A 27,210-nucleotide genomic window follows, 5' to 3' on the forward strand; every position below is an offset into this window, starting at 1 on the left:
AAGTCCCTTAAACTCTGTGCCGGTCAAACCGGGTCGAGTATTCCGGGACGGAGGGAGTATTTTTTTAGCTTTTAATTTCTTTGTGTTTTTTAAATCGAAATTTCTTCGTGTCTCTTATCAAGAAGATAAATGTGTCTCGTTTTTTTTTTTTTTTTTTTTTTTTGTATTTTTCTCTTTTCATGGAAATTTGTTTTGGTTTCTTATCTAGAAGATAAATCCGTCCCATTTTTTATCTGGATATCATCTATTGATCTATATTTTTTTTTCAGTGAGTCGTTTTCAATATTATAAAAATAACAAAAATATCAAAATATATACTAGTAGTAAATATTTGTTTTGAATAAAATATTGTGATTACATTAGTTGTTTATTCAACCTTAATAGGACTGTGTTAATAAAAGAGACTCAAATAGTATAAGATTAGATTGATTGTAGAAGTAAAATACGAAGTATAAATATTTAGCAATACCTTTTTTTTGTACGGAGTAATTAGTACTTCGTACTTCTTCTTTATTTTTTTCTTTGAAGGGAATCTTAATTCCTATTATTTGGTTGATTAACGTAATTATACATAGTATGGAATATGTTTATTGGAAAATAAATTAAAATTTAACGAAATTCACTTTGGTAGCAATGAATTCTAGCAAATTCTTAATAGTAGAATTTTTTAGAGAAGGGGCCTTTTTTTCTTGTTTTGCCTAGGACCTATAAAATGTCAGAACCGGGCCTGACTCTTTGCATTCTCCTCTATTTATAAGATTTACTATGCTCTTAGATATTACAGTAAAAAATTAGAACACCTACCTATCTACATAGGTTAAAGAAAAACTAAGGAAAACATTAAATGAGGGAATATCATGTATTCAAATTTGTGGGCATTCACATTTTATTTCTCAACACTTCCCCTTAAATGTCCACTCTTCATTGGAATATTGATTGCCTCATTAAAACCTCGAATAAGAACAATAGTCATGGAAGAAGAGAAGACGGAGAAAGAGAGGTAGCACATTCGTTGTGGTTCATCCTTACTTTGTCCATTTCATAAATCTTAATTCGTTAAAATTCCACAAACCTTATTTCACAAGACACAATCACACTTGTCATACACTCGTAGGGAAATCCACCCCTACATGGCTACACTATCCAAAACCCAATTTGACTCGCTAAAATCCAATTGGGAATGAAACTGAGATTACCTGAATCCGATAAAAACTTGACCACTTACAAGTCAAATGAACTTATACCCAAACCCGACTTAATTCCAAATGGACCCTACCTAGTTCAATTTGAACATAAACCTGGCTTAAACAGTTTAAACCCAATCCAATCAAGGGTCAACCCAAACTTCACTCATTTTTCCGAATTGAGAGAGAAGCTGTTGATCAAACCAAATCAAATTGGTAACCTGGAAATCAAATAAATAAAATGATAAAGGCAGTGATAGTGATGAACACCCAAGGGAGGCCTCGGCTCACGAAATTCTACGATTTCCAGGTAATTATGTCTTCATAATTGATTATCCAAATTCAATCGATTTTTTTTTTTTTCAATTTTCAACTTCGAACTTAATTTCGCAATTTTGTTCTCCGATCGAAACTAAAGCATCCAGACAAGCAGCAGGAGCTGATTCGTACTCTCTACTCAGGTATTACAATCTCTCTAATTTTTCTCATATTCATCGTCATTGTAATTACTTCAAAATCGAGAAAGTTGTAATTTCTGGTAATTATTTGATGTAGTATTATGCAACAGGCCTGAAAATGTCAGCAATTTCGTGAATGTTGATTCCATTTTTGGTCCGGTGCGTATTTTAGCTTCGATTCAATTTCGCATTAAAACTTATTTGCAAGTTTCTTGAAGTTTGATGTCACATAATTTTTCTTCGTTGTCATTTCTGTAAATTTGTAGTTGATTGTGATCTTCCAGCCAAACCTATGGATTAAGGCTGTGTTTCTGTGTAAATTGACCTAGATCAACGATTTCATGCTGCCGACTTTTTTGTTCTACTGTAATTAATTAATTAATTTTTTCACCAGTTTTTTGTCTCATAAGTCATAAGTGTATAAGATGTTCCTTTTGGTGATGAAACTTGTGCTACAGTTATCATTACAAGTACTTGTATATTTCCCCCCAACTTTTGAGAATAGTTTTGTAAGGAAATTGTGCAGAATTTGCAAAACCTGACTTCTCTTGAGCTTGGGTGCTATGTGACCTATGTCTGAGTAAGATTCTAAGTATTCGAGACGGATGAGTTCAATAAATATAGAAAGGAAAGGATTAAGCCTAACAAGATTTTTAAACTATAAGGAAACAAGGTTAAATAAGCTACCTTTCAATCTTAGCGCAGCTGACGACTCAGGAGCTACCTTTTGAGTTGCAGCTTAGGTCTTGCTATTGACATATCAAACTTTGACCATATCCGAAACCAAACTCTTGCTGATGGGGTTTCAAGGCTGAGTTGAATTTGTTGTAATGCCGCGTAAAGCTTGTGGTGTAGCTGCTGTGTTCAACAACACCTTTCTCAAGCCCAGGGATGCAAACGACATTCCTGGCATGGAGAGCTCTTGACCCTGTGGGGAAGGGGTAATTTAACCGAGACTATGTAGGCAACTAAATCAGTTGAATGAAGTCCTCCATAACCCTTTCTCTGGTTAAACGGTAGCAAATGCAAATGTGCAGGGTCTTTGGTTACGTGCGGGGCTTATTGATTGTCACAGTAACGCTTGAATGGTTTCAATTATTGAACAAGTAAAAATTCTTCAAGCATAACAAGCCATACAACGTTAGATTTAGAAGCAACTTGAGATATGGCTCTGCATTAGCCTCTGATGAGGATTTTGAGATAATAGTTGCCTTTTAGATTTCTAACTGGTAGGAGATTCATCCAACATAACTAAATGATCCGAAATAAATAGTTTCCTATCTGATCAAGAAGCCAAATTAGAATCATTGTATGCTTGCTGAGTAAATCATTTGAGCTAAAAAGTAAATGTCATGACCAATCTGAGAACTTGATATTTAGCATACAGTTGTAGTTCCAAGGAAGCCTGCATATATTGACTTGTCCCATTTTTGTTTTAGCTTGCAGAGTAAAATAATCTGAGCTATTAAGTAAAATGCCGTGACCAGTCCTTCAATTAGCCATCTGATTTGAGCGTAGTGTTCATACCCATCTTGTTACAAATATTTTCTTTCATGATGAAGACCTCTAAGGGCCCAAGTCTCATAACTCTCTGGAGCATTATCTCCTTTTCATAGCTTTCACCCATTCCGGCAGCTTGAGCAATACGATTTTGGTTCCGTGTGTGTAGTCTCTGCTCTTATACTCTTTTTTTTTTTTTTTGGGGGGGGGGGGGGGGGGGGGGATGGGGTATATTTCTGGTTGACCTAACCACCTATTTTGCACTTGATGCATTGAAATATAGCATTACTACTCTATCGCCTGTCTGTACTCTAATCCTAATTGATGTTTTCTCATTTGCAGGATTCTCAACTCGTGTACAAGCATTATGCAACCCTTTACTTCGTATTTGTGTATGACAGTGCTGAAAATGAGCTAGCGATGCTCGATTTAATACAAGGTACGAACTTGCCCTCACCAAAGGAATAAAAAAGGCTTTTTGCTATTTGATCCCTTATACCATTTACCTTTCCTAGGAGTTGTGATTTTACAACATATGGTGATGAATTTTAAGACTTCTTTGCGCTTTTGCTGCATTATACTCCCTCCTTCCCTAAAAGATTGCTCCATAGAGCAAACTTCACTGTATTAATTAATATGTCGGTGTAAAATGCGCACATGGGTCGGTAAAGTGAACCCTTGAGGAGAGAGATAGAGAGAGAGCAAGTGGGAAATGTTACTAAATAAGGTATGGGGCAAACAAATAGGGACATCTAAAAAAGGAATGTGGAGCAATCTTTTAGGGACGGAGGGAGTAGTAAAGTGTCTGCTTGAAATTTTCTTTGCCATTCCTTATTGCTTCTTTTTGCAATAATGTGCTTTTCATTTCAGTCACTATATGAGATTATTGACACATGGTCCTTGTATTGGATTGTAGTTTTTGTAGAAACATTGGACAAATGCTTCAAGAATGTCTGTGAGCTTGACATAGTGTTCAATTATGGCAAGGTAATGCTAATTATACATCAAATATTACCAAACAGATGATTAATATTTCTTTTAGCACTTCAAATTAATTATTTGGAGGTGTTAAGGAGTACTATTATGATGCAGGAGCTTGGAGCTCTCTGCTAGAACATGGAAATGGAGATTAAAAAATAGAATTTTAGAGAAAGAAAGAGAGAAAGAGTTAGAGAGAGAAGTAGATGATTGTATTATTGATTGATTGATCTTACAAACGAGCTGTCTTAGCTATTTATACAATCTTACATCCAAGCTGTAACTAATCAGCAGCTAAAAAGAATAGCTACAAAATTCTGTTACAACAGAATTGTAACAAATTTTGGCGCCAAAAGCTACAGTAAGCAAAAGTCAACAAGTGACATGAAAAAGTCAATGATTTCTAATCCGCCCTTAATAATCCTTTGCCCTTATGAAGAACTTGTCCTCAAGTTTAAAGGACAAAACAAAAGCAGGAAAATTTTCTTCAAACTTGGAAGCAATTTCCCAAGATGACTCATGGTCAGGGAAGCATTCCCCATTGCACCAAGTATTGCACTTGGGCCTGATTCTGAAACTTGACCACCCTCCAGTCCAATGTAGCCATTGGCTTATATAATGCTCTAAAGTCTTGACCATGGAACCATTGAGGAATGTTTGTAGCAATAGGCAACTCTCCACGAGAAGCCTTAAGTTAGGAAACATGAAAGACATCATGTATTTTAGCTTCACTAGGTAACTTGAGCTTTTACCTTGCCAATGACTGCAGCCACCTGGAATGACCCATAATACTTTGGAGAAATCTTCTGACTGCACCTCTGATGTACAACAGATTGTTGTTTGTAAGGTTGAAATTTAAGCTAGACCCAATCACCCACTAGGAATGAACTATCATACCTATGGACCAGCTTGCTGTTTCATTCTAGATTGAGCTCTTAGAGGGTGACACTTATTGATCTGTTTCGTTTTAGATTGAGCTTTTAGAAGGTGAAACTTGATCAAATTGATAGTTTCCTCCCTCCTACGAAGACGTCTATCCACCTCTTCATTAGAGGAGTCACGTGGCAGATAGGGATAGGGAAAATATAGAGGAGATGATTGTCCATAAACAATCTCATGGGGACTGTGTAGCAGAGTGGAAATGAGTATTTTACGATTTGTACCACCATTCAACCAAAGGTAACCAAGCATTCCACTCATTAGGGTGTTCGCTGCACATGCATATGAGATAACTCTCAAGGCATCTGTTAACCACTTCTGTTTGGCCATCAGTTTCTGGATGGTAAGATGATGACAACAGAAATTAAGTGCCATGTAGACTAAACAAGCCTTTCCATAATTGACTTCAGAAAAGGCATCCCTATCACTCACTATACTCCTAGGCCAGCTGTGTAACTTGAACACATTATCCAAGTAAGCTTGAGCCACTTGAGGTACAGAGAATGGGTGCGATAGTGTAATGAAATGGCTGTATTTACTTATTCTGTTAACAACCACGAAAATTACATCCTTCCCTGCAGATTTTTAAACTCCATTGATACATCAATCCAAACAACTTCAGGGATAGGTAATGGTTGTAGTAAACCATGGCTGCATTTACTTTGCACACTCTACACTCTCACAAAGTGTCTGACATCTTTGGTAAGACCGTACCAATAGAACAAACTTTTAGCCCTTTTGAGTGTCACTTCTCTACCTAAATGGCCACTTTCAGGGCGCAAAATGCAACCAATGAATCACCTTTGTTCTCAAGTTATTGTTAGAACCTATAACCAACTTCCTTATTTTTTTTCAACATCCCATCTTGTAAATTGGACCTACTGTATTAGATTGTTCTAGCTGATTCAGAATTCTTACGAGACCATCATCTATGGCATAGCTTGCTTTAATGAGTTCAGTCAAATCAGAAGACAACACTGATATGACAAATTGACCATATACAATATCTTAGATCCCTGCATTCTAGACAAAGGTCACAAAGCATCAACAACAATATTTTCCTTACCACAGTTATATTGTATTTTATAGTCAAATCAGACCATAACAACAACAACAACAACAACAACAACAACAACAACAACAACAACAAAGCCTTAGTCCCAAAATGATTTGGGGTCGGCTAACATGAATCGTCGTAGGAGATCGTCACTGTCACCAATCAAACCGGAAAGGGAGCAGGAAGTAAAAAGAAAAAAGCAAGGAAGAGAAGGTGGAATTAATGAAAGTAAGATAATAGAAAAATGTATATATATTATAAAAGAAATATTGTAAGAGATAGTCAAATCGGACCATATTTAAATAAAAACCATGGTACATAATTTACATTCAAATTTAATGGGATCAGCTGAAAAGGTATTGATACTTTATGCTATAGTAACCATTTTAAGCTTTTTCTCGTCTGTCCTTATAATGAAGTGAGTACTCATGAGATATTAGTCTCACTTTTAAACAACAAAGAAAATAGCTAGAAGTTCTTTCAATTACCTTAACTTTCTGTGGATGTAATCCTTCAAGTACAAACTGGCTTCCATCTTGTTCAAACTCCATGATCAACTTCTTGAAGTTCCAACATATAGTACCTAAAGTGGCTAGCCATTTGTCACGTGCTGCCTATTTAGAAGCTTTATGCACGCTGCCTGCTAGCATCACAGTCCTGTGAGATCACTAGTCAAAGCAACCCGAGGACTTTGCTAGGATAAGTGTGTTACGAAAAATGGCTAAGTAAGGAAAATTGTAAGCAAGTAAGCAAGAGTATTTGGAAAGGTTTTTAGATTGCTTGAGAATGTTTACAATGTGTTGGCTGGCTGTACAAATGTACAAATGAATGCGGTAACCTATTTATAGGCACCCAAGTCCCTAGAGCCTTCTACTCTAGAACATTCTACATTACTCTTTACATACAAGAGCCTACAAGCTCTTAGATTGTTCCCACCTCCAAGGGAACTTCCTACACAAGAAGGTATCTAGAAACATCTTCCTTAATCTGTACAACAAGGTTCTAGACTCACCCTATCTAGAACCTTCAAGAAACAACCAAGCTAGAGTACTAGAACCTTCCGGTGCACAACCGGAATGACCTGCTGCAAAACGGGCCCTTTTGGGCCTCAAACCCAAAATCTGGCCCAACCATTGTCTTCATTGGGCCAAAATACATGGGACCCCCAAGTTTCAGCCCATTTGGATATCGTTTGGTCCCCGAACGGCCCATTATTACGTTACTGTCATGTGGGTGTTCACTAGGAATTCCCCCATTAAAAATAAACCTCTATAGGGGGTGGGTGCTCCACTTGCTGCCAGCGCCCAGGCACACCCCCATGGCCCATGATGTTGTCCGTGCACCCGATGCACTATGTTGCCTTGCTGACCCACACGACCCACTTTCCGATGGAACACCATGTTGCCCGGTGGTGCCCAACGACCTTGCCGCCACCCTTGGCGGTGCACCGCGATGCCTTGCGATACTCGATATCTTGCATGTTGCTGCATGCGATGTGTGGGAGGCCATCCGTGACGCATTGTACACCTAGCACCATTTCACAAACCCCTAATGAAATCAACATAACATCTGCCGTAAAGAACTTCCCTTGCATTTTGCAACTGAAACCTTTACACACATGTTGACAAGCCAGATAGTTACCATCTGCTACAGCTACAGTTGGGATGGTGCTATGGAACAATCAAAATGTTAAGGGCAGATTAACATTGACTAATGTTCTCTCTGATACCAATGATGCAGGAGCTTGGTGTTTTCTGCTAGAACACAGAAATGGAGTTTAAGAAATAGAAGAGAGAATAGAATCTTAGAGGGAGAAAGAGAGCAAGAGTTAGAGAGAGAAGTAGATGATTGTATTATTGATTGAATGATCTTACAAGTGAGCTGTCTTGGTTATTTATACCATCTTATATCCTATCTGTAACTGGTCAGCAGCTAAACAAAATAACTACAACATTCTGTTACAACAGAATTGTAGGCCAATTTTGGCGCCAAAAGCTAAAGTAAGCAAAAGCCAACAATTGACATGAAAAAGTCAATGATTACTAATCTGCCCTAAACATATTATTCTCTCAACGTATCCTTCAAATTTTTAGTCGTGCGACTGATAACATGTTCTCTAACTACATTGAAGTACTGGATTTGTTTTGTTGTTGTCAATTTTGAGTTACTAATCTGCCCTAAACATATTATTCTCTCAACGTATCCTTCAAATTTAGTCGTGCGACTGATAACATGTTCTCTAACTACATTGAAGTACTGGATTTGGTTTTTTGTTGTCAATTTTGAGTTACTAATCTGCCCTAAAGTATCCTTCAAATTTTTAGTCGTGCGACTGATAACATGTTCTCTAACTACATTGAAGTACTGGATTTTTTGTGTTTGTTGATTTTGAGTTACTTTTCCGATTAATTCTGCGCCGTATATGCGATTTATTTGCCATGCATGGTACTAATGTTCTTTTCTTGGACTTTGCAGCTTCATACAATTGTAGATGAGATCATTTTTGGAGGCCAGGTACTAGAAACGAACTCCGCAGAAGTTATCCGGGCTGTTGAGGCAATATCAAAGTAAGCTTCCACACCTCTCATATGAAAAGGAAAATATCAAAGTAAGCTTCCACACATCTGCCTTGAAAAGAAACACAGGAAAATTGATGTGATGTATCAATGTATATAGGTTGGAAGCATCTTCCACCACCAACCGTTTTGTCCCAAAGTCGGTTTCTAGCTGGCGTAGGTGATGGTGTGAAAGCTGTTGACGACCGTTCATTGTTTATGTGCTAATAGATTCTGAATGCCTTGCCACCCTGAATTATGACTGAAAATTGAGATACTCTCTTTGAAATATTATCACAATTTCTTTTAGTTAGCGCGTTCTCTTATATGGAAAACAAGCATAAAATTACAACGTTAGCAAGATGCTCAACTTTTCTGACTTGGATGATATGCATCCACAAAAGGTTAAAATGTTAAATGAAAATATTATTTGTACAGTAGCTTAATGATGCAATAGTCCAGCATGAAACTGTACAATTCTCCATACCCCTTCATGCTAGGGATGGCAACGATTTAGGCTGAATCCTATCCAGATCCAGATGTATTTTTCATGTATTTTTCATGATCTAGATCCACATGTATTTTTCATTAAACATAAGATTTCTTTTAAAACGGATAGACAGGCCGAATCGGGACCGGATCAGAATCTAAAAAATAGGACTCAGATCCTATCTGTCAGAAGCGAATCCGGATCCACAACGTCCAGAATTTGAAGTTCTAGATCCTATATAACTAATCTGAACAGGGTCTAGGATCCATTGCCATCTCTACTCTGTGCCTTCTTATTTTTTCTTCTTAATATCATTGAGAACTGCATGTGCGGCATTGCGCCCAGGTGCGCCCATAACCCCGCCACCAGGGTGAGCTCCACTTCCACACAAATACAATCCTTCTAGTGGTGTCCTATAATTTGACCTGTTAAAAGAATAGTTGAAAGGGTAAAGAAATAATCACCATTAGCAGGCAATATATCTATAAAGTGAATAATCAAGCAGAATTTACCATCCTTTTGCAGGTCTCATAAGAAAGAGAGAATCTAATCCCATAGCACCATGAAAGATATTTCCTCCTGAAAAACCATTTTGAAAGATGTTTATATATTTATATATGCATTCAAGTTAGAACATGATATAATGCAAGGTCATACTAGGTAGTACTCCTTCCGTCCCGAATTACTTGCCCCGCTTTGACTGACATAGTGTTTTGACATAGAGTTTTGAGATTTTTGAGCAATATAGTTAGACTTCATATTTAATTAGGTGGTAGTTGATAGTGGGGTATTTTTTTTAATATAGTTAGTGACAAATAAACCTTTTTAGAGAGTAAGAATATAAGTAGGTCCTTCAAGTAAGAGAGATTATAAAAAATTAGTAAATTCATGCCATTTATAAAAACGAGGCAGGTAAATTGGGACGACTTTATAAGGAAATCATGACGAGTAATTCAGGACGGAGGGAGTAATACAGCACAAGCACCTGTTAAACCAAATTCACTCTCTAGGTCTGGAGGAGTAAGCATGTCATATCCAAGAATTGATGAGCTGAAGCCAGGTGCATATTCATCAATCAAGGAGAAACACCGTTTTGCAAACGACTCCTGCACAAAGTGGAGGTAATTGTAGGGGGCATTTATGACGAGCAAACTAAATCACAAGAAACTAGTTTTTTATCGCACGGGTTTCCTAATTTAAAAATCTGGTTATATTGGCTATGTAATATAGAAGATGATACGAAAATTTTGAAATAATAAATATGATTAATTTGAAGTACAATGCATTTAAATTAAAATATAAAATAGCCAAGATTAATTTTAAGAGAAAAGAACATCTAATTATGGTGGAGATGTGGAAAGGATGAATATAAAATGATGATTTTATAAATAATAAAATAAATTAAATTAAGAGTGACACGTGGCATCATGATATGCAAAACATTCTGTTTTAAAATATTACTCCTCTGTATTTTAAAAAGAGAAACAGTTTGACCGACAGGTAATTTTAGGAGAGTGAGTTGAATTTATTAAAATAAGATGAAAGTGGGGGTAGTGAGTGAATTATTTATTATAGTAAAAAGATAATGTGAGTAAGTATGAGGACCACAAGAAAAAGAGAAATATTAATATAATTAAAAGTGGGGAACAAAACATGTCAAAAAAGGAAAGTCTATCTCCTTTTAAAATACGGCCGTTTAAGAAAAGTATATGTCTTTTTAAAATACGGAGGGAGTAGTATAGATGTACATAAGGACACCATGAACCACAAAAAACCATAAGCTTAAAACATGTAAAATGCATAAGCTATAGCATATTCATACCATGTTGAACTGACATTGGATATGAAACTGAAAGCGAACTCACCCTGTATGCAGTGTCTTGCCAGCTTCCATCTGATGGTTGATAGGGTGTGTATTGTATGAATAAGTTGATTACATGTTTTCCTATAAGAAATAGCATTCTCACCATTACAAGAAAAGGTGGCGAAGAAAAGTAACAGAAAAAACCCTAAGTTAAAACTACAGCCACCCTCCCTCAGAAATATCTCCAGCCACCCACACACTCGAAGAAAAACCCTTTAGATCTACACTTTCTCAGCCTAATTTAAAGAGTTTTCTTAGATTTCTCTGGCTAATAAAGCAATTCTATGAAGAAATCTCGAGAAAAAGCATGTCAACTCGAATTTTGAGAAGTGTCCTCAGTCGGACCAATTCTCAGCCGTACGCCGGCAACATTTCTTTCACTGGTCGTAGCCACCACCGCCAAAGATCCATGTCCGAAATTACCCTAGCCTCCGAACCAGTTCCCGTTTCTTAGATCTGAGTCGCTCACATGAAAGTATCTTCCTCTCTTCGTCCTCAGCCGGACAATCCCTTTCATCCTTAGTCGGATTCTGTTTCGTCATTATCATCTCTTCAATGCTTTACTGCTCAACGTCCTATTGGCCGGTGGTCAATCTCATTTGCCTCAGCCGGCTTCCCTCGAGATCTTTGCCATCTTAATTTCATCATTATCCTCTATTGATTAGTTTGTATATGATTTGTTAATTTCTAATTCTGTTTAGTCCGTATTTGTTGTATATCTTGTACATTATATTTTTAAGTTAATTTTTTTGTTTTCTTAGCTTTAGATCTATTGGTATTTTGTTTTTTCGTAGGGTTTTTTCTTAGTTTGATGTACAGGTTGTTTATAGTTTAGATTCAGTGTAGTTCTAGTGTAACGGTAGTGTCGGGCTTCGGGTTTGTTTTCTTCTGGAGAATGGAGCGTCATCATATACCGTTCGACTATTCGTCTATCTTTGAAGTCTATTCACCAAGTTTACTTGGAATTGGGGCTGGGGTAGTATGAGGTTGGAGCGTAGTTTCATTGTACATTTTGTTCTACAAGAAGTATTTTACTAGCTCGGAGTCATTGTAATTCACCCATTCGAAAGAATGGTGTCAGGTAGTCCGCCTGGGTTTTCTTTCCTTATCAAAAAAAAAAAAAAAACAAGAAAAGGTGGCGAATTAACGTAATTGCTTGGATGTTTCAGCGCATATAGCACATACAACAAATTCTATTTTCCAAATTCTTATATGAGACTGTCCTCACCATCAACTGATGGTGAGACCAGTTCACACTTGCGAATTTAAGTATGTTACTTATATAGTTTAGACATGTTACTTTTTTTATAATTTTAGAGGAGGTACTTTTTTTAGTTTAGGTATGTTACTTCTATAGTTTATACATGTTACTTTTTTTATACGGAGTAGTTTTAGGGGAGATACCTTCTTAGTTTAGGTATGGTACTTTTATAGTTTAGACATGTTACTTTTTTTTTATAATTTTAGAGGAAATACTTTTTTTAGTTTAGGTATGTTACTTCTATAGTTTATACATATTACTTTTTTTTTATACGGAGTAGTTTTGGGGGAGATACCTTCTTAGTTTAGGTATGTTACTTCCATAGTTTAGACATGTTACTTTTTTTTTATAATTTTAGAGGAAATACTTTTTTTAGTTTAGGTATGTTACTTCTATAGTTTATACATGTTACTTTTTTTTATACGGAGTAGTTTTGGGGGAGATACCTTCTTAGTTTAGGTATGTTACTTCTATAGTTTAGACATGTTACTTTTTTTTATATAATTTTAGAGGAAATACTTTTTTTAGTTTAGGTATGTTACTTCTATAGTTTATACATGTTACTTTTTTTTATACGGAGTAGTTTTAGGGGAGATACGTTCTTAGTTTAGGTATGTTACTTCTATAGTTTAGACATGTTACTTTTTTTTTTAATAATTTTAGAGGAGGTATTTTTTTTAGTTTAGGTATGTTACTTCTATAGTTTAGACATGTTACTTTTTCTTATAATTTTAGATGAGGTACTTTTTAGTTTAGGTATGTTACTTCTATAGTTTAGACATGTTACTTTTTTTTTATACGGAATAGTTTTAGGGGAGGTACATTTTTAGTTTAAGTATGTTACTTCTATAGTTTAGACATGTTACTTTTATTTTATATAATTTTAGAGGAGGTACTTTTTTAGTTTAGGTATGTTACTTCTATAGTTTAGATCTGTTACTTTTTTTATATAGTTTTAGGGGAGGTACGCTATTGGTTTCGCGCTGATTCTATTTACACAAATCATTTAGAAACAAGAAAATGCAATTTAGGAAACAGCAGAAAACTTCTGTGGTGCTCCATCAATGTCAGATTAGGTTTTTCCCAACTGAATACTGAGTTTGCAGCTACAATCAATCATTTTACGGATTTTTCATGAAATACCCCCGAGTTTTGGCGGAATTCACCAAATGCCCCTGGACTTTCAGAAATACATAAATTACCCCTGTTTCAAAACATAATACACCAAATACCCTTATTTCAAAACTTAATACAACAAATATCTTTAATGACGTCATCAAACCTATAATCGACCAATTAACGTCTAATTAACCAATCTAATCCCTAATTAACACCCTAATCAACCCACCCATTAACAAACCTAACTAACCCACCCATTAACCCACTAACCCACCCATTTTTTTTCTTTTCTCTCTCTCCTTCCTCTTTCCTCCTTCCTCCTTCCATCAGCTCACCAAGCAAACACCACTTCCATTGAAGCCAAACCAAGCAAAAAAAAAAAAAATCAAAGCAGTTGAACAAATTCGAAGAAATTTGAAGAGAATCAACGAAAATTGAAGAACGAAGAACTTCAAAGAAAGTGAGCCAAAACTCAGCCACTCATCCTCCCTCTTCCCCTGCTTTCGTCGCTCTTCTCCTCTACTCCTCAAGCAGCGTTGCTCCCCACCTTGCAGTTCCCTCCTCTCTCCCGTCCGTCTTCTTGTGCCTCCTCGTTGCACCACCACCAGCCAACACCACTTCCTCCTCCACCAACTTCGATTTCTCTCTCCTCAAATCACCACCACCTTCTTCCCCACCTCTCCTGCCTCCGCCTATGCATAGGGTTACGACTTCTTCGGCTGATTCTTCTTCTATCGGGGGAATCAGCGCAGCGACGGTGGACGCTAGGGAATTTCGCCCAAAAAATTGATTGATTTTGCTTCTATGCGATTCTAGTATTTGATTTTCTTCTATGCGATTTTCGGATCTTAATTTGCATTCTTGGAGAGCTGGTTGTTAATGGAGTTGCTGAGGGAGATGTCGGAGTTGTTGATGGCTATGTCGGAGTTGTTGAGGGAGATGTCGGAGTTGTTGATGGCTATGTCGGAGTTGTTGATGGAGATGTCGGAGTTGCCGAGGGAGATGAGGTTGATGGAGTTGGACTTGTCGCAACAAAAGGAGAGAAAATGAGTTGGTGGTGATGTTGCCAGCCTGCTTCTACCGTCGTTGTTAATGTTGTTAGTGTTGCTTGGCGGCGATGGTGGCGGCTGGCAAGTCAACAATCTTGGTGGAGATGGAGATCCATGGAAGAAACATGAAGAACGAGGGGGGAGAGAGAAGAGAAAAAAGAAAAAGAAAAAAAAAGGGTTAATTAGGAGTTTAGTGGATTAATTGGTAAAACATGGGTTAATGGGTGAGTTAGATTGGTTAATTAGGGTTGATGACGTCATAAGGGTATTTGGTGTATTATGTTTTGAAACAGGGGTAATTTATGTATTTCTGAAAGTCGAGGGGCATTTGGTGAATTCCGCCAAAACTCGGGGGTATTTCATGAAAAATCCGATCATTTTAAGCAAAATTGTGATTTACAATAAAGTTTTAGCAATGCTAATATACCCTGCTTCCTTCAGCCTTGTTTTTTTGTTTTTTTGTTTTTTGTTGTTGTCATTTCATGGAAATCACCATCTTAAGAGAAAATAACTTATGTCGTTGTTGTTACTGTAGAATAGCTGACTAGGTGAGTAAATAGATTTTCCCCAAATAACTTTAGTAATGGCATGTAACAGATTCTTCCTGACCAATGTATATTCCAACGGCTCAAAAGTTCTTTGAAAAAAAGGGAGTAAATGAGAAAATTTAGAGGCGGGGATTCTTTCTATCAGATCAGAGGTGGTTAATATTCTATCTACCCCATCAGAAATCATATATTGAACGAGTACCTGGAGGGGATATCGTTTTATCTAACACAGAAGGGATCGTCATTTCAATAACTGGTCTTCGTGATGGTAAGCCATTCAAACCGTCTTGACAGGCAGAATGAATCTCCTCCATGCTGTAAAAAGCAGCACCAAAACAAGTCAAAAATAATATTTCATCGTGACTTTTTCATCTCGAGATTACAACATTGAACCATATTTACCAGGCTTTCAAGGGTAAGTTCTTAACAGATTTGCATTGAGGCTCCGTTTGGTTGGGTGTAAAACATTTTCAGTGTAAAATGATTTTCATGGAAAACAATTTACAATGGAAAACACAATTCCAACATTGGTTTTCCGTTGTTTGGTTCCATGTAAGAAAAATGAAGAAACAAAAGGAAAATGAAAGGGAATGTAAGCAAGTAGTGAGAAGAGTGTATAAGGGAGATAAGGCAAAAGGAAGGAAACAGTTTTCCCTTCACGTTAAAGGGAAAATGGTTTTACACTCATTCGCAAACCAAACAATGTAAAATTGAAAATAGAGGAAAACAGTTTTCCCGGAAAATGTTTTACGCCCTACCAAACGGAGCATGAGTGTTCTGTGGCTGTTGCATTTTTGGGTCATCTAGATTCCAAGTCCAAAGGTCTTGGTTTTTCTGTGACACTCTAGATTCCAGGAGAAAAAGGTTCTCTTGGGGCAACTCATCAACTGCTAAAATTCACGAGTGAGTTGGTACCTTAGTGATACTAGTAGATATTTTGCTCAACTGCTAGCAGGATTTGCAGTTTCAAATTCAAAGTAGGGTCTTAAGTTTTAACAATACAATCACAGATATCAATATATGATATCTTTCCTACAGCCAGTCATCACAAAAGCTGCTCCTAACTAAACATGTAAACAAAAACATACACATCCTGTTATAGTACTAGCCATTTTAGAAGGAAAACACGATTGATAAACCCTGTATATTGATTTAAAACAAACACTCAATTTCATTCACAAATCATTTGATCTATTTGACAAAAAGCTCCTATTCTCACATGCAGGCAGCCAGTATAAGTTTTAAGCTGGATTCGAGAGATAAACTAGTTGCAAGGCATGGGCAAAAGCTAGTTTACTACAGATATCAGCATGATTACCATACGTAACAATGTGCAACCATGAGAAGCAGTGATAGTTCGTGCACACCATTTAACTGATACCGTACCTTTCTGAACCAATATGAATAGTACCAACATGCTGAGGGCCGGCATCCATTTTGCTATCGCAACAATCAAACTGGGGCAACTTGTCAACTGCTAAATTTATTTTTGTGGTTCCCTGCTCAAGTATGTCCAAAAGCATCTTAAGTTAGTTTGGAACATTAAGTAGAAGCCATGCCAACAATTGTGGGCTAGAAGATCATTCAAAATGAAAATAACAATGAGATACTAGCAAGTTGTACCGTAGTTTCATAGCAGTTGTGCACCCATGTAATTTATCTAGCAGTTCTTTAGCAAATATGTCAAAGCAAAGGCAAATTATATACCAGTACGAAGAATGAGCCACCGCCAAAAGGTGGCCAACAATTGTGGGCTAGAAGATCAAATTCCATCAAAATAAACTTTGATTGATGCTCATCTCCATCGCAAGTCTTACTACCCAATTCAAGACTAATAAGTGTATCCAAAACATAAGCCTCCACCACTTCCACTAAAGAAAATCTACAGTATATTGCCAGAGGTCAAATTACACGAGCCCATCACTAATAAGGGCATCTGAAAATTGAAGGTAAACCTAAAAACACCACCTCCAAGTCTATTCAAATTTCTCCTCCCCATCACAAGGTTCCTAATCTCAGTTACATTACTCATTCTTAGTTAACCACGGTGCCAGAGCAAGAAAGCAACAAAATAGGTGAGTACCACTGTTGCTATTATTTGAGAGAATCGCAGAAAGCAGACGGAAATAAGATGAATCACCCATGAATAATTTAATGATACAGGTGAACAGACCACAAATTTGGACGTAAATATTGCTATATCCAGGCTGGGAAAATACTTCATATTTGGGCTCTTGATTACAAAAAGGACACTGAATCAAGTTTATAGATCCAAAACTGTCTAAACTAGATCAATATTCAATAAGTATATAAAATCTATTCATCAATAACAAGAACAAGAGACATATAAAAACAATAATGATGTTTCCACTTTTATAGATAATCTGAAATATTCTTACAGAACTATAGTCAGAGTTCTTGATGGTGCGGAGAAATTCATCAGGAAGTTTATGATCTGGCACGAAATCCTGCATTCAATAAGACAATTTTTTATAAGAAAGCCAAGATATCCCCTTCTTAAAAATAAATAATCTACAATTAGAGGACACAGTTGATCTTCTGCGATTCATAAAATTGGACAAATGCTTCCACATCGAGGAAGTTTACCACAAAAGTTTTGTAAGGGGTTGCGTTAGATAGCACAATGGAGGAGTGAACCTGCGTTCCATCAGCCAGCAATACCTAGAGTAATAAAATAATATATGTGTCAGTGTATTGATCCACTACTAGCTGCAAAAGAAAGTTTGAATATCAAAATAGCGTAACCAACCCCCTCTACAGCTCCAGAGTCCCCGGTCATCAGCTGTGAAACCTAGAAAAAACCAAGAATTGTTATTAGTTACCACACATAGAACCAGATTACATAAAATAGTAAACATTTACATATTCTGAACCGTAACTTATTTACACTATATAGAGGCTGTTTATAGAAGACCCCTAATCTGAAAGACAACTGACTCTCCTTTTATTTCACGATACCACAATGTGAAAATGGGTTTTCTTCACTTCTTTGTTGTGAGTTATTACACTTTGCTTAGTTTATCTGAAGACTATTTTCTTTGAATTATTGCATCCCACATTAATCCCACATCCTTTTGCTGGATGTCCTAACCAATCTATTCATACTCTTTTAGTAAGCTGTTCCTCTACTTCTTATTAAAGGTTGTCCCCACACCCACAGTTTTTCTCTCTACTGTTTCACTCTTCTTAATCTCCATATTGATTCACTATGTTCATTCATTATAACTGCTCCTTTTTCAAGAATGACAACCCCATTCCTTTCTTTCTATTTTTATAATACATCCTCAAATTCAGTCTCATTGAGAAGACTACTTTCATGCCTCTTAGGGAAATTATTTGACAATAAGTACAAAGTAAATAGGAAAATCTAGGTAGACATTTGATCAAGTCCATTGAAACCCAAAGCTTAAAATGACTCATTAACATTTCAATAGCATGCCAAATGAAAGTTTTCAGACAGCCATTCTGGAGTGCAAGCTCTTGGTATGTCCTAGGAAGAACAAGATGGGAAGTCGGACACAACGGCCAATCTAATTAGTTACTATATATAGCAACTTGCCATATACATTAGAAATAACATGTATGCTCACGTGACACAGAAGAGGGTGCACGTGCCTTTAAAATGTGGAATAATAAAGGCTACTCATTTAAAAATCATTTCCCTGTCGAACAGAAAATGAACCCAAACCAAAGTTGGACAGCACATTTCTAGTGATCCTACGTAGAAAGGAACTTAAAGCATGATCATTCAAAGATTTATTTGACAACCTCTCGGCTGGTTTTCAAGAGATTTTTGTTTCAGTCTTTAGTGCATGTAGAAGCTGAAAAGAAGCCAGACATTAAGCACTCCAACACCAAAATGGATATGAACAGATGATACCAGCCTCTAATTACCAACAAAATAGAGCAAAGGGAGAAATCAAAATCATGATATAATGAAAAGGAATTCAGGTGCAAGATTTATATGAAAGAAACAATAATAATGTAATACTTACTTCAGCACTGGTCACTACGTGTGCTCCAGCTTCTTTTGCTGCATGGTTGATGGCTAAGGAGACAGAACCCATTCCCCCTTCTACATACCTGAAAAATACAGTAAAGAATATGATTGGCAAAGATATGTCGTTTCATGGTCAGCATGATCTATTTGTCTCCACATTTTAAAGCAAGAAGACAAAGGTTCACAGAAAATACTTTCCCCACTATCCTTTCTAATCATTGGCCGTATCATGAATTTCCATATGATTAGAACCAACCTCTATGATGATTTTCCGTGCAATTACACAAGAATTCAAAGATAATGTAGGTGTCATAAGAAATGTGTGATACTGAATCCAACACGGGTAGGATTCACCAAGCACGGGTTGCTCAGCCACCAATAGGGAACTTAAGCTGGCTTTGTAGTGTTAATATCACTATGAAGTAAGAGACACCACTAGCTTTTAAATTTGGAAATTAAGCTTAGATGATAAGCTAACTGTACGAAATAACTCTTGGCTGGAACAGGCTAAAAACAATGAATGTGGTGTCTAACACTCTAACAGGGGCCCTAAGTAAACACGTCGTTAGCATGGATGGAGTTTAAGGACCATTTTACCAAACCATGGGCTTGAATGCTGGATCCTACATTTAGATATGTTGTTTTAAATTTGTAATAATCCCTTCCCACCTTCGTCAATTATATTTAATCCACATAGATGACAGGTCCTAGGAAAAGGCTAAAGCTAGAGTAAAGAAAAGTGTTTCAGAAAAAGCTTCAGTCTCTCTCTTTTCTTTTCTTTTTTCCTTGGTTGTTGCAAGCTTTTCAGTAATAGATGAGCAGTTGGACAACATACACTGTGAAGCCTTCCTATAAAAAAGACAACTTACAGGCATCATGAATCCAAATGTACAAAGATGAAACTCTGAAAAAAAAAATGAATACTTACGACCATACGCCACGTTCTCCGTTTGTTTCTCCCATCACATGATGTAGTAACACATACCCGCTACCTGGCGTGTGCACACTTGCCTATTAGAGTAAACGATAAATCACATTTAATTTTGTTTAAGTAGGTCAGGCACAACCACCACCAAACAACACAGTACCACCACAACTCTTGTCTCAAATATAAAATAATTGTACCACAGACAGTAGCTCAAACAAATTACATACCATGCTTCCTATTACAGCATCTGTTGCAAGTGTTGCTTTTAGAACATCAGACTGCAAAAAATTAAGGACATACGAAGTTACGGACTCAGCAAAATAAGAAACAACATTAGAATTAAAGGGGAGCTAAATACCAGCAACACGAAAAACAATACAGTGTGTGCATTTATTTTTTGGGGTTTAGTGGTTTGCTTCCAGCAGTAAAACTCCAGGTACAGCTAAGGTAGGTTTGTTTATTGGCCTCAAAAGCCTTCAAAAACAAGAATGGCATTTCATAGTAACAAATTTGATTTAGTGATTAGCGGCAGGTGGTAACTACTAAAGATGCTATACATAGTCAGACAGTAGCAGCTGAAGAAGTTATTACCTCAAACCAGTTATTCAGAACCTTTGAGGCTGGGGACAAAAGAAGGTCCATAAAATCCCTGTGATCCAGCAGGACAGTACATTGCAACAATAAATACTTATAGCTCCCGAACTTCAAACTACCCAAAAATTTGTATACTAGTGTCTTGAATCAGAAAAATGAATTCTTACACCATCTCTTTTTGCCCAAGGGAAGCGGCACGATGAAGGCAGGAAGACCAAAAAGTTGACTTGTACAACTTACTCTTCATCTTGTCACCAAAAGATGACGCACCTTTTAAATTCTCAGGAGTCGGTGAATCCAGAATCGGATCCAAGAATTTACAGAACCGTTCAAGCTGACTCTCGTATCTGCAGATGGACATCAAAATAGCTCAAGATAATAAAATCAAACACCATTATATTGTATAAATGTTATACCTCAATGTGAGAATGATTGCAAGTAAAGAGGTGCACATTGCACAAGCATGAGTTCTTATACCTCATCCTGATAGTGATGAACTTCTAATTATTAAACTTTTTGGCTATCATCCACTGACAACATTCAGTATGCTTCAATATAATCAGTAATCAAGACGGCTCAAGTCTTAAAAATATATGTTATCTTCATTCATCACTTCATGTAATTCATGCATATACATAAAAGAATAGCCAGATTAAACCATTATTATCAAATCAAAACTAAGCAGGGAATAAAATCTAGCATTCTGAAGCAACCAACAAGGAGAAACATATTACAGTATACTAGCATCACTCACAAGCCTCTTCAAACCATTTCCTATTCAAGATGCTCATAGATTGGGTCCAAAATTTACACACATAAACACATGGCATGAAGCAGTATTTAAAAAAAAAATAACGCAACAGAACCAGCCTGCTATCAATCATAGCCATATCAGAAGATTCAGAACCAATACTATTTCACCAATCGGCGTATTCCAAGTTGCACATGATCATACAACAATTAGCCCTAACTTTTGAACAAATTGTTCCAACTTTCAAGCTACAAATGCTCATTCTACAACTTTTCCCTATCTGTTGAACAAATCCTAATTCAAGCTACACATGATCATAAAACAAATTATTGCTACAAATTAAATGATCATAAATTCCTATGTTTTGAACAATATCAATCATTGCACACCAAAAGACAACAAAAATTTCTTGCAAAAAGCTAAAAATTAAAATACCTGGGATAAGCATCAGCATCACTTAAGGAGAACTTGGAGATCTCGGAACGATTAAGCTCCTTATCAGGCCCTAACAAAAGATATCTCCCATCCGAACACGGCGTAAACGACGACGGATCTCTCCTCAGTAGCTTCATTCCATGTCTCTCCAATTCCAACTCTCTATAATTCATTCCACCATCATTCATCACATTAAATAAACATAAATTTATAAATTAAGAAAGGCAGAGATAATTAAGAGAGAGAAAGTACTTGATGATGGAAGGACGAAGAAGACTCTGGAGATAACTACAGCGCGAGAACTTAAACCCAGGGATTAACTCCTCCGTAACAGCAGCACCGCCGACAAGGTGACGCCGCTCAAGGACGGCGACGGATAATCCACCGCGAGCTAAGTAAGCCGCCGCCGTCAAACCGTTGTGGCCTCCTCCGATTACTAAGGCGTCCCACTTTTTGTCTTTTAGCGCGGTAATCGCAGTCGCGGTACTGCTGAATTGCCTTCGCCACATTTGAGGAGAGAGAAACTGAGAATTGAGTGGTGGTGGAAGAGTGAGAGAGTTTTGAGTTAGGTGGAGCGGCGGTTGCAGGCGCCTTCAATGGTGAAAATGCAAACAATGGCGAAAAACAGAATTATAATTCCTACTATTATTCCGAAGGTCAGTACATCCATTTTTGTTTTCCCTGTGAATTGTTTTTTCAGAAGTCTGTGTTATCTTCCCTCAGTTTAGAGTGTTGACTTGTTGACTAATGTTATGATAAAGAAGTAAGAACTAGTATGACTGACAGTTTATAGATCACGTGCCTGGCGGTGAATCGGTGACTGTATTCACTTTCCCTCGTTCGGGGCAAATCATTGGATCATGTACCCACTCAAATGTTTGTGTAACTCAACCCACCAAAAGGTAGAGCCGTAGAGTACTGCAGGAACTCTAAAGGCCCGTTCAGTATAACTGTCAGTTTTCAGTTTTTAGTTTTTTGGTTTAATAAGTCATATGCTTTAGATTGTATTATGAACTAAAAGATAGTTATATCTATTGTAAATCATGTTAATTTAGAAAATTGACAATAAAAAACTGAAAACTATTTTTTCTGGTTTTCATATTTTGGTTTTTGGTTTTGTAAAAAACATAAAAGTGGAAACAAAAAATGATACTGAACGAGCCCTAAATTTTTAGTGGCTTGTGTTTATATGGGTATAAGTGACTCTGTATTGGTGTCTATTAATTTGATATTGGTATTAAGATTAGTGTGGTATAGGTACACTAATATATTGATAAGAAGTACCAGTACAACTATACAAGTCATTTACGTTTTTGGTACTGACATATGTTGTGTTTGTAGTAAAAATGGTTGTATTTGGGATCACAAGCCACTTGAGGTTTAGCCTCAAGAGACTAGAGGAGTAGAGGTTTAAGGTGGTTCGTCCTTATGTGTTTCAACTTTTAAAAAACAGACACTTTGTGTTTGGTTCACATAAATCTAGTGGGAGTGAGCAACTGAAATGTTCGTGCCAAATTGTTCGCCAAAACTAGTTTCCGAGTTCATCCAAATTTAGCTTGGTTCTTCCGAATCTAAACTAGGTTCGCTCGTATCTTCAACTGCCCTATTTCCAATTCTGCAAGCAACTAGATATGTGGCTTGATCTTCGTGATTGATTTTCTATTTGAACCTAGACTATTGTTGAAGCAAGTCTTCTCAAACAACAAATGTAACTATGTAAGGGTCCCACCTTAATAAAAATGAGAGACTTAATCACTTAATAAGACTAATGATATTTCCCTTATTGCCTTATGGTTCTAAGGTAAAATCTCCTTTGAACTTGTTAAATGAACTCTCTCTCTATTGAGACAGGTGTAGTACACATCCGTATTTCACAACTATATACTTTTTTTTATGAAGATAAGATGAAGTGCCTTATCGGATCGGAACCCCGCCCGAGTCGCAACTGTATACTTGTTCCTCTCATTTATAGAGGGTATTCACAAAATTAAACACTTTGAACTAATCCCCATTAATTCATCAAAATGTCCACGCCCTCATATGCATGCCACACCATTATATAACCTATAAGGCTATAAATATGGCCCAAAACACTCCTATTTCTTTCCAAACAATAATAGGAGACAGTACACGATCAACAAACTAGAAGATAGATCAAAGTAGCACAATCAAACTTACTGTCTTTCGAGAGAGGAGACACTGAGAACTGAGAAGAGATTCCAAAAGGAAAAAATAGTCAAATTCCTAATACGATAATAGTTGGTCATTAGATTTCCCAATAAGCCACAACTTAAACTAAGTGATGGGAACAGAATATAAATGGCCCGACTATTAATATGGATCTTCATGTAAACTTATGTCAAACCCTTTATTGCTGACTACTCCCTCCGTCCCTTAATACTCGACCTGTTTTGACCGGACACGCTTGTCAATACACAACTTTGACTACCAATTTCTTTGACTACATATTATAAAAACTTATAAAAATTTTAATATTTTGAAAATATATATTAAGATGAAATTAACAATATATTATATACTAACATTTGTTTTCATATACTAGAAAACAAATATGGTCAAAGTGAAATATGTGAATAGTGCAAAAAGTCAAACCGGGTCGAGTATTAAGAGACCGGCAACTTTTGTGTAAGACCGCCTTACCGGAAAGACCACTTTAGTTGCTTAACTAATTGGTTCAATTTCTTAACTAATTGGTTACATATTAACTAATTGGTTCCGTTGCGTAACTTATATGATACGTATAGAAAAATTTGTATTAAGAGACGAAGGGAGTATTAATTAATCATAAGCCGCAAATTGATTATCAAACAATTTATGAACAATTAAGATAAAAAGACACACATATACTGACTGCACTAAACTGAGTACAATTAAGAGTAACACGCATAAGTTAAAACCAAATACTATCAACCTATATTCTACCCAGAATGCAAATAGTTCTGTTTTTATACTCCAAATTAAAACAGAACCCATGAGTTAAGAATATATACAAACAAACTACATAGAGTAACTCAATTTGTAAAATTTGTAATCAATTAAAAACTGGTTACAAAATCAATTAAAAGTACTTATTATTGTATTTCAAAAAATAAACCTAAGTAACCATACTACAAGATTATTAGCTAAAGCAAACATAATCACGACATTCAATAGTTCTAGTCTGAAATCACCAGCTTCACCATCATCGTCGTCGTCATCGTCATCGTCATCATCATCATCATCATCATCAGCATCATCAGCATCATCGACATCATCGACATATTCATCATCATCATCATATTCAGCATCATCATCATCATACTCATCACACATATAGCTCTGTGGACCACCCTTATTGATGCTCAAAAAAAGGTCATCTTCATTATCATACATGGTAATTTGTACATCCAACACAAAAGACTTACCATCAGACTCTTTGTAAGAAGATCTTGCAATGTTAAGAATAGTAGAACAAGCATGTTGAATACAAGTTTGATCAACATCCATAAATTCCAACCAATACTGAATTTTTTCCCATGGATCATCTTCTTCAAAACGAGGTATCAACAATTTATCACAACGTATTCCAAATTTCCCACACATTTTATTTCCAGACTTGACTGATTTTCTTCTGTCTTTCCTCAAGATTTTGATAGTTACTGTTTGGATTTCATGTATGGAATCTTCAAAAGAGACAGTAATAGGACACTCCATATAAACGGGTTGACCTAAAGTATCACTATTTTCTAACATATTCGAGTATTTTGGATTAAGGTTTGAGGTTAATTAAGGTTAAGATTAATTTGAGGTTGTGGTAATTGGAATTAATGAGGTTTATGATTGCAATTTGCAAAGGTAGAGAGATGTGTGGAATTGTGGTTAGGTACTTTGTACGTAGGTCTATATATATAACAAACACAAGACAACAAGATATATATATTAAACCTTATTCGATTTGAATTAGGGTTTATGAAATCATATATTAATAATAATCCTTTTTTTAATTACTTGCTCCCTAAGTTGAAGTACTTGAGTTACACACGGTTTGTTATTCATGAGTTTCCTAATATCAATGAACTTTTATCTCCATATTAATTTAGGAAACAATGTAAATTGGCAACAAACAACAAATCCAGTCAAGTACAGCTGTACAGCTGGTAAATAAATCTTAATTTGCTTCTTCGATTTATTTTTTAATTAACGTATTTTATCATTATATGAGAATTTAAATTATACATGTATGATGTATTGACTCAAATCTAATAATGATACATATTGATTTAGGAAACAATGTAAATTGGCAACAAACAACAAATAAATCCAGTCAAGTATAACTGGTAAATAAATCTTAACTAGATTATACCCCCCATGCACGCACGAATCTTCTAAAATTATTATTTGACCATGTTTTATTCCGTATAAAATATTTCTCCCCTTAAAGCTAATGTATAATTATTAAATCTTGAACATACATATTTAATCAGCTAATATAAAATTTAGGTCCTACTATGTTTACATATTTTATATGCTTAATATGCTAATTTGATCAAATAATGAGTAAATAAATTTTACATAATTTATATACCGATTTGACTAAAATATTTCCAAAATAATATTGAACAAATTATTATATGTGTATCTATTATTGTCATATTCTGTAATCCAATATTTTTTTCCCCATACATGAATCATTTATAATAAATGATAGTAAATAAAGGAGATATATTTTAGGAAATAGATTTTTGACGGGAAAAAATTGCACCAAAAATTGACATGTGTCATTTCCGATGTCCGTTTTACTATAAAGTAATATATTTGCTTCTTCGATTTGTTTTTAATTAACGTGTTTTATCATTAAATGAGATTTTAAATTTTTACATTTATTGACTCAAATCTAATAATGATGTATTGCTTGGTGAGGTGGTAATAGGTAAAGTTTTTTTTTTTTTTTTTTACATAGGCTTAATCATTCGTAATTTAAAGTAGTACGCACTATTACAAACACTAAGGTCTTTAAAGACCAATTCACCTATTACAATAACGCACACGAAATACATATACTTCAAAAGTGCAACAGGCTCTTCTCGATTGAACCCTTGATTGTTGATGCAGTCTTGTTTACACAATCTCATGGTGCCAAGACTACATCCTTGTGATTTTGTTATAGAAAATGTCATTGTTGGGCTGACAACCGCTTGGAGGTGCCTTTGAAAACCTGTAAAACTTAGGAGAAAAAGAAAAGAGAGGACGAAAAACAATGTTATGGAGCAGGTGGGTAGACCTTGTGCATTGCTATGAGTCTATTCTAGGTAAAGATATATTGAAGCCATGTCTACGATAGAACACTGGTTCCAATTGAGTAATTAACTTTTTATTCATCTGTTAGGCTTTGTTATTTGGTAAATTTAGGAGTGACCAACAGAACATCCACACCCACCCATCACCCATAACGAGTACGATTTTTATATTCAGCATCCGC

At 36.0% G+C, this 27,210-nt stretch overlaps 3 protein-coding genes across 3 annotated transcripts; 1 reads left to right on the forward strand and 2 right to left on the reverse strand.

Moving 5' to 3' along the window:
• The first annotated feature begins 1,316 nt into the window (after positions 1-1,316).
• On the forward strand, positions 1,317-8,980 carry LOC110788657 (AP-3 complex subunit sigma-like). Its single transcript, XM_021993300.2, has 7 exons — positions 1,317-1,494; positions 1,603-1,645; positions 1,740-1,801; positions 3,485-3,581; positions 4,059-4,129; positions 8,592-8,683; positions 8,793-8,980. Exons 1-7 carry the CDS (start codon positions 1,426-1,428, stop codon positions 8,854-8,856), a joined length of 498 nt encoding a protein of 165 aa, XP_021848992.1. The 5' UTR covers positions 1,317-1,425; the 3' UTR covers positions 8,857-8,980.
• Positions 8,981-9,065: 85 nt separating this feature from the next.
• Positions 9,066-22,471, reverse strand: LOC110788655 (uncharacterized). Its single transcript, XM_021993298.2, has 16 exons — positions 21,984-22,471; positions 21,732-21,893; positions 20,713-20,892; positions 20,543-20,600; positions 20,179-20,229; positions 19,952-20,034; positions 19,019-19,106; positions 17,773-17,814; positions 17,610-17,684; positions 17,402-17,470; positions 16,389-16,501; positions 15,205-15,317; positions 11,027-11,106; positions 10,147-10,267; positions 9,674-9,740; positions 9,066-9,586 (listed from the first exon to the last, which is right to left on the reverse strand). The coding sequence occupies exons 1-16, from the start codon at positions 22,238-22,240 to the stop codon at positions 9,454-9,456; spliced, it is 1,692 nt and encodes a 563-aa protein (XP_021848990.1). The 5' UTR covers positions 22,241-22,471; the 3' UTR covers positions 9,066-9,453.
• A 2,327-nt stretch (positions 22,472-24,798) lies between these two features.
• On the reverse strand, positions 24,799-25,644 carry LOC130470028 (uncharacterized). Its single transcript, XM_056839587.1, has 2 exons — positions 25,157-25,644; positions 24,799-25,070 (listed from the first exon to the last, which is right to left on the reverse strand). The coding sequence occupies exons 1-2, from the start codon at positions 25,274-25,276 to the stop codon at positions 24,834-24,836; spliced, it is 357 nt and encodes a 118-aa protein (XP_056695565.1). The 5' UTR covers positions 25,277-25,644; the 3' UTR covers positions 24,799-24,833.
• Between the last annotated feature and the right edge of the window lie 1,566 nt (positions 25,645-27,210).

The sequence above is a fragment of the Spinacia oleracea genome, chromosome 3 (genome assembly GCF_020520425.1).
Source record: "Spinacia oleracea cultivar Varoflay chromosome 3, BTI_SOV_V1, whole genome shotgun sequence".
In the NCBI taxonomy this organism is placed as follows: domain Eukaryota; kingdom Viridiplantae; phylum Streptophyta; class Magnoliopsida; order Caryophyllales; family Amaranthaceae; genus Spinacia; species Spinacia oleracea.